At 38.8% G+C, this 5447-nt stretch overlaps 1 protein-coding gene across 1 annotated transcript; it reads right to left on the minus strand.

The window, feature by feature from the left end:
- Positions 1-3310: 3310 nt before the first annotated feature.
- LOC107769511 (F-box protein At3g07870-like) lies at positions 3311-4982 on the minus strand. The gene is made up of 2 exons (XM_016588734.2): positions 3854-4982; positions 3311-3549 (listed from the first exon to the last, which is right to left on the minus strand). Exon 1 carries the CDS (start codon positions 4980-4982, stop codon positions 3861-3863), a length of 1122 nt encoding a protein of 373 aa, XP_016444220.1. The 3' UTR covers positions 3311-3549; positions 3854-3860.
- Between the last annotated feature and the right edge of the window lie 465 nt (positions 4983-5447).

Raw genomic sequence — 5447 nt, forward strand, 5'->3', positions numbered from 1 at the left:
CATGGTATGGAATTTATACGCACATGCATGACACTATAAATTTTTCATGATTCACAGAGCTATTTAGAATTACAGGTTAAGTTCTTTACTCCATATTTTTTTCATGTCTTTTATATACTACTGTCATGCCTTACATACTCGGTACTTTATTTGTACTGATGCCCCTTTTATTTGGGGACACTGTATTTCATGCCCGCAGGTCCCGATAGACAGATTGAGAGTCCTCTAAGTAGGCTATCAGCTCAGCGGAAGGTGTTCGTGCACTACACTTGCTCCGGAGTTGTCTATCTGGTCAGTATGATTTGGACATGTATTGATAGGTATGGCGGGGCCATATCTCAAACTTTCTGATATTTATGTACTCGTAGAGGCTTGTAGACAGATGTCATCTATATGGATACTTGTATGGCCTTGTCAGCCTATGTTTTGAGTATACAAACGATCATGTCAGCCTTATAGGCCCGTATGTCGCATGCATAAGCTTCTATATCATGTTGGGTCATCCCATGCCGAGTATTCTCATATGTTTAACTCTAGTTATCTCATGACGGCCTTTCCGGTTCATTTACCCATGATAGTATGATAAAAGGATACGTTACGTTGGTACTCAGTTGAGTTAGGTACCAGGTGCCCGTCGCGGCCCTACGGTTTGGGTCGTGACAAAACTTCGGCATGTCTTGCATTTTAAACTGCTTCGGGATTAGTTCTGGTACCGCGATTGGTTTGTACGACAATTGGGTGTATTTCTTTGATTCCGGCCATTTCAGCACTGGTGGAGCGCCCAGAATTTGATCCATTCGAGCATTTACTTCTCTCATAAATCGCATGAGTTCGATTTTAAAGCGATCACTCTCGTTGTTATGACCTGATATGTTCCCCCCAGCCCCATCAGAGTCGACCTTGCCCCTTGGGGTATTGTTGTCGACCCTCTGCGTCGTTTGATTTACGGGAGCACCGGGGAGAACTGGGCCTCGCCCATTCGCATTGTTGGAAGCGCCCGACAATGCCTGCTTCAGTTCCTTCATGACCTTATCCTGCCGTGTGAGATGGCCTATAATGGCCTCCTATTTCTCCTGCAAGACCCTGACTGCTTCGAGGACATGCTCTTCTTCAGCATCTTCAGGAGCTGCCTCCCGAACATGTCGCGGATATCGGTCGTCGTGGACTGTCGTGGCCTCGTTCCCCTCGTTACGGGTATCACTTATTGAATCCTCGTGCTGAGGTTGATATCCTTAGGCCTCAACGTTGTGTGTGTTGTTAACACCATTATCTGCTATTTTTAATGATTTTTTTTGAAGAACAAAGAATCAAATAAGTTAGTAACAGATGCAGGGATCAATTCAATTACACGACTGTCTATGCCCCATGGTGGGCGCCAAACTATTTACCCGTAAAACGATACAGTTTAATTTATATGTGATTTATAGACAACTGAATTAATTTGATCTAAAAGTAATAGATGAATTAACCAGAAATATAAAACTTAGCCTTAAAATCGAAATAGACGGCAGATATCTTTGTTCCAGGCGCAGAGCTGCCGGGAGAAATAACAACAATACAAATAAGTAAGAAAGTAAAATGTTATTGAGCTTTTGATAGAATATAGTGTATGCTTGTCAGAAAATTCGTGTCCTCTCCAATGATGATAGAACTCATTATTTATAGTCGCGCCTAGGGAACAAGTTCCTAAGATTAAGCTCCTCTTTAATAACAATTATGAGGGCCATTGAAAGGTTTGTAACGGTAAGCAATGAATGTCATATTCTCTGTAACGAATCATGTACTTAATGTTGTAGAATATTCTTCATTGAATGCTACCGGATTATGGCATTAATTTTGTTGTTATGAGTATCATTCTCTCCGATGACAAGCGCGATCATTACCTTCGGGTTTATCTATCTTCTGTCTTTAGTTCCACGTGTCGCTTTCTCATGCGACCATTAAATATGCACATTTTTTACACTATACACCTATCAGAGTTTTTTAATCGGTTTGGTGTGATTTTGTTGTTCGATTTGAACACCCCTGCTTTGAGGTACTTTGACAAATAATTCACCTCAACTAGTTGTTGTATTGTTCTGACTTTTTTGCACAAGAAGCTTTCTAATTTTAAGCTTTTCTAGTTAGAAAAGAAAATCGTGCGCAAGAAAATGGGCTTAATTTTTTATTATCTTAATTTTTTGAGAAATTTTCATAAAGCACTATAGTTTAAAGCCTAGTAACTATAGTTTGCCTAATTACCGTTCGTAGCTACTATTCAATTGTTTATTCAAACGAGCAACGAATACAGCCTAGCAATGAATACAACATGTATCAACTGTATTTGTTCGCACAATTGTATCCATTCACACAACGAAAACAACATGTAACAACTATAACCAAGGCGAAATACAAGAATGTATACAGAGGATACAAACTGTATCGACTGTATTTGTATCGTGCTGAAACATAAGTGCTTATTAATATACACTTTTGGCTTTTTTCCTCAAAATTTCAAATGTACATGTCATGGAAAGTTTGTTACATTTCCTCATTTCCTACATTTAAAAAGGGCCTGCACTTTTGCTTGTACGTATTTGCACCCACTTGGTGCAGTTTCTCATCAATCAATTGATTTACTTATCAAAAACGATAACAATCAGCTTTGTCATACATGTTGACAATATTACACCTAAGTATCTGCCGTGTAAATCTCTGTCAAAAACAATTACATGCCAATCATGGCATTTAGCTCAAACTTTGTAGTAGTTTTCTACCAGGACGATTCAGAACTATGCTATGGGAACTACCTAACATAGAAAGCAACCCAGCACAATTCCTATCATGAAGAAAAAATACTTCGGCAAATAGTGGTTACAACAACAACAACAACAACAACCCAGTGTATTCCCACAAGTGGGGTTTGGGGAGGATAGGATGTATGTTGCCTTACCCCTACCCTGGAAGGGCAAAGAGGCTGATTCCAATAGACCCTCGGCTAGAGAAAAGATGGAAGAAGCATTGATGGCAAATAGCGGTTGCAAACACTTTTTAGCAATATCAACGAAACCCAAAATGCAAATGGATGTCGATGTCAACTAGAAATGGAGTTTTCAGCTAAGACAAATAGTAACCTCCATGTAGGAAGACGTAGAGAAGAATAGGAAGATGAAAGAACAAGCAAAGCATTAGCGAATCATGCTTTTAAGATCATGAAATTGCAGAAGGAAGAAATGCTGACAAGGCATATGATCAACATCAAGAAAACAAAATTCTACTCATAAGAGCTGTCTTTAGTATCATTGCTACTAAGCCTACTATAACATAGAAATTGGGCAGATAATGCAATAGCAATCACCAGATAGTTGCAAAAATAACACAATGTCTGGAAGTATGATGAGCCCAAAAACATCTACCTAGGAGTAGTCAAGACATTAGATATACAACCTCTATTTTAAACAAAGAGTTTTAATACCCAAGAGCATAACAAATTGCCATGCAGTCCTGGCTCCTTCAAGAAACTTTGACTTTCCAATCAATTAAAGGAGGTCCCCAATGTCAGCCTGAAGCCTGCAAAACAATGTCAAGTAGCAAGAAATTGATACGATTTTAGAAAAAGAACTAGCTGCATTATGTTTAAGAAGATAGGCACCTAAACATTAGTGAATTTTATCCAAAATGTTATAGGACTAAAGGAGCTGAAAAATAATATGAGCAAAATAATCTTTTCTAGGTTTGTGTCTGTCTCGTATAGAATATGCCAGCTCAAAAAATAGAATCAACTATTATATCTGTTGTGCATTTAGCAAAAACCTCAACCTGCCACGGGTTAAGCTAAGGGCTACAAGTAGACTAGGAAGATTTTTGAACTTGCCTGTTCTTCATTTTATCATGCGCAGCCTCTTTGCTTTCATTCTGGACATGTACATCAGTCGACTGATGTGCAAGGGAGACACAACACGCAGACCTCTTTTAGTGTTTCCTTTATGAAATTTCCTCCCACCTTTAGCCTCCTTCTTGCATAAACTGGATAAATCTTCACAAGTGTCACCAGCAGAATTATCTGTCAGTTTACCAAGTAAAATAAGGCTCATTTTGTAAGTATTAACATAAAGTGCATTCCGATAAGTTAAACAGTTAGCATTATGAATGCCCAGATTCTTAATTTTTTCAGCTACAGGATCATACGAAACCAAGAGTCCGTTGTCCGCTCTCCACAAAATTTTACCATTTTCCCTTGAAGCTATAGGCTTCACCAAGAAATGAGCAACCTGACGCTGACGACCACCATTAAACAAGGAGAAAATTTCATCAACAACACCAACATTGAATGATATGTCCCTTGAACTGATGCTGAACTGTTTCACCCATGATTCTGGGTCACCATACTCTTTTATCATCCAAATATCAATTGTTTTGTCATTTCCAGAGGAACTATCAGCCAAACAAAGTGACCCATTTGAGACAAAAAGGACAAATCCCTCACAAAAAAAACCACTAAACTTCCTAACTAAACTATCCGGTACCATCATCTCCCAGAATGTCTCCCCATGCACATCAAACAGCACAATCATATTTTGACTCTCCCCTCCTTTCCGTTTAGAAGCAACCCAATGGCAAGCCCCATTCATGTAGAACCCTGGTGTCTTCGGAACAAACAGACAAGATGGAGAAACAGGAGTAATGTCCTGCCAAACACCAGTGCTTAGTTTAAAAACCTCAACATCAGGTGGTACCTTATCAGTAGAAAATCCAGTATGTACTATTCTTACCACCTCGTAGTCATTAGTAACACTATCAAACCCAAACCCTAGTGTATGATCAAAGGGACCATGTGTTCTGAAAATAAAAATTGGTTCGGGGAGTTTTACTGACTTTTTGATGGATGGATTCCAAATATAGTAATGGTCCCTATAACCCCACAGGTCGTCAGAAAGGCACAAAAGCCCATTACAACTACCCACAATATTAAAGTGAGTTTTCATACTGGTCAAAATTTTCATTGTCACAGAACAAAGCATAAAATTCTTTTACTGGTTCTCCGGAGCAATGTCGTACTAGCAAGTAATCATCTTGGTTATTGAGGTGTGCGGAAATGAAATTAGGGCTAGTAATAAGAGAATACCATGACTTACAGACACTTGTACACTGAATGATGGACTTGGTGGGAAGCTTTAGAAAAATTTCAATCAACACTTCTTCTGGCAAATACTCAGACATGTTGAAAATGAGTTCTAGAGCTTGATTTCCCTTCTCCTATTGCAGACCCCTAAAAACAAGCCCCAACTCTTAGCTCAAATGTGCATTTCTACTTTCTCTACTGTTCTCTCCAAAACCCCTTTTAAACCAGCCCAAGAGCTTGAATTCATCCGCATATATATTTTTAACCCCTTAAACTTTGTTTAATTCCGATGTGGTACATTGGGATTTAAAACCAATAAAATAAAACAATCAAAAAAGCCGCACGT

Source organism: Nicotiana tabacum, chromosome 2 (genome assembly GCF_000715075.1).
Source record: "Nicotiana tabacum cultivar K326 chromosome 2, ASM71507v2, whole genome shotgun sequence".
In the NCBI taxonomy this organism is placed as follows: domain Eukaryota; kingdom Viridiplantae; phylum Streptophyta; class Magnoliopsida; order Solanales; family Solanaceae; genus Nicotiana; species Nicotiana tabacum.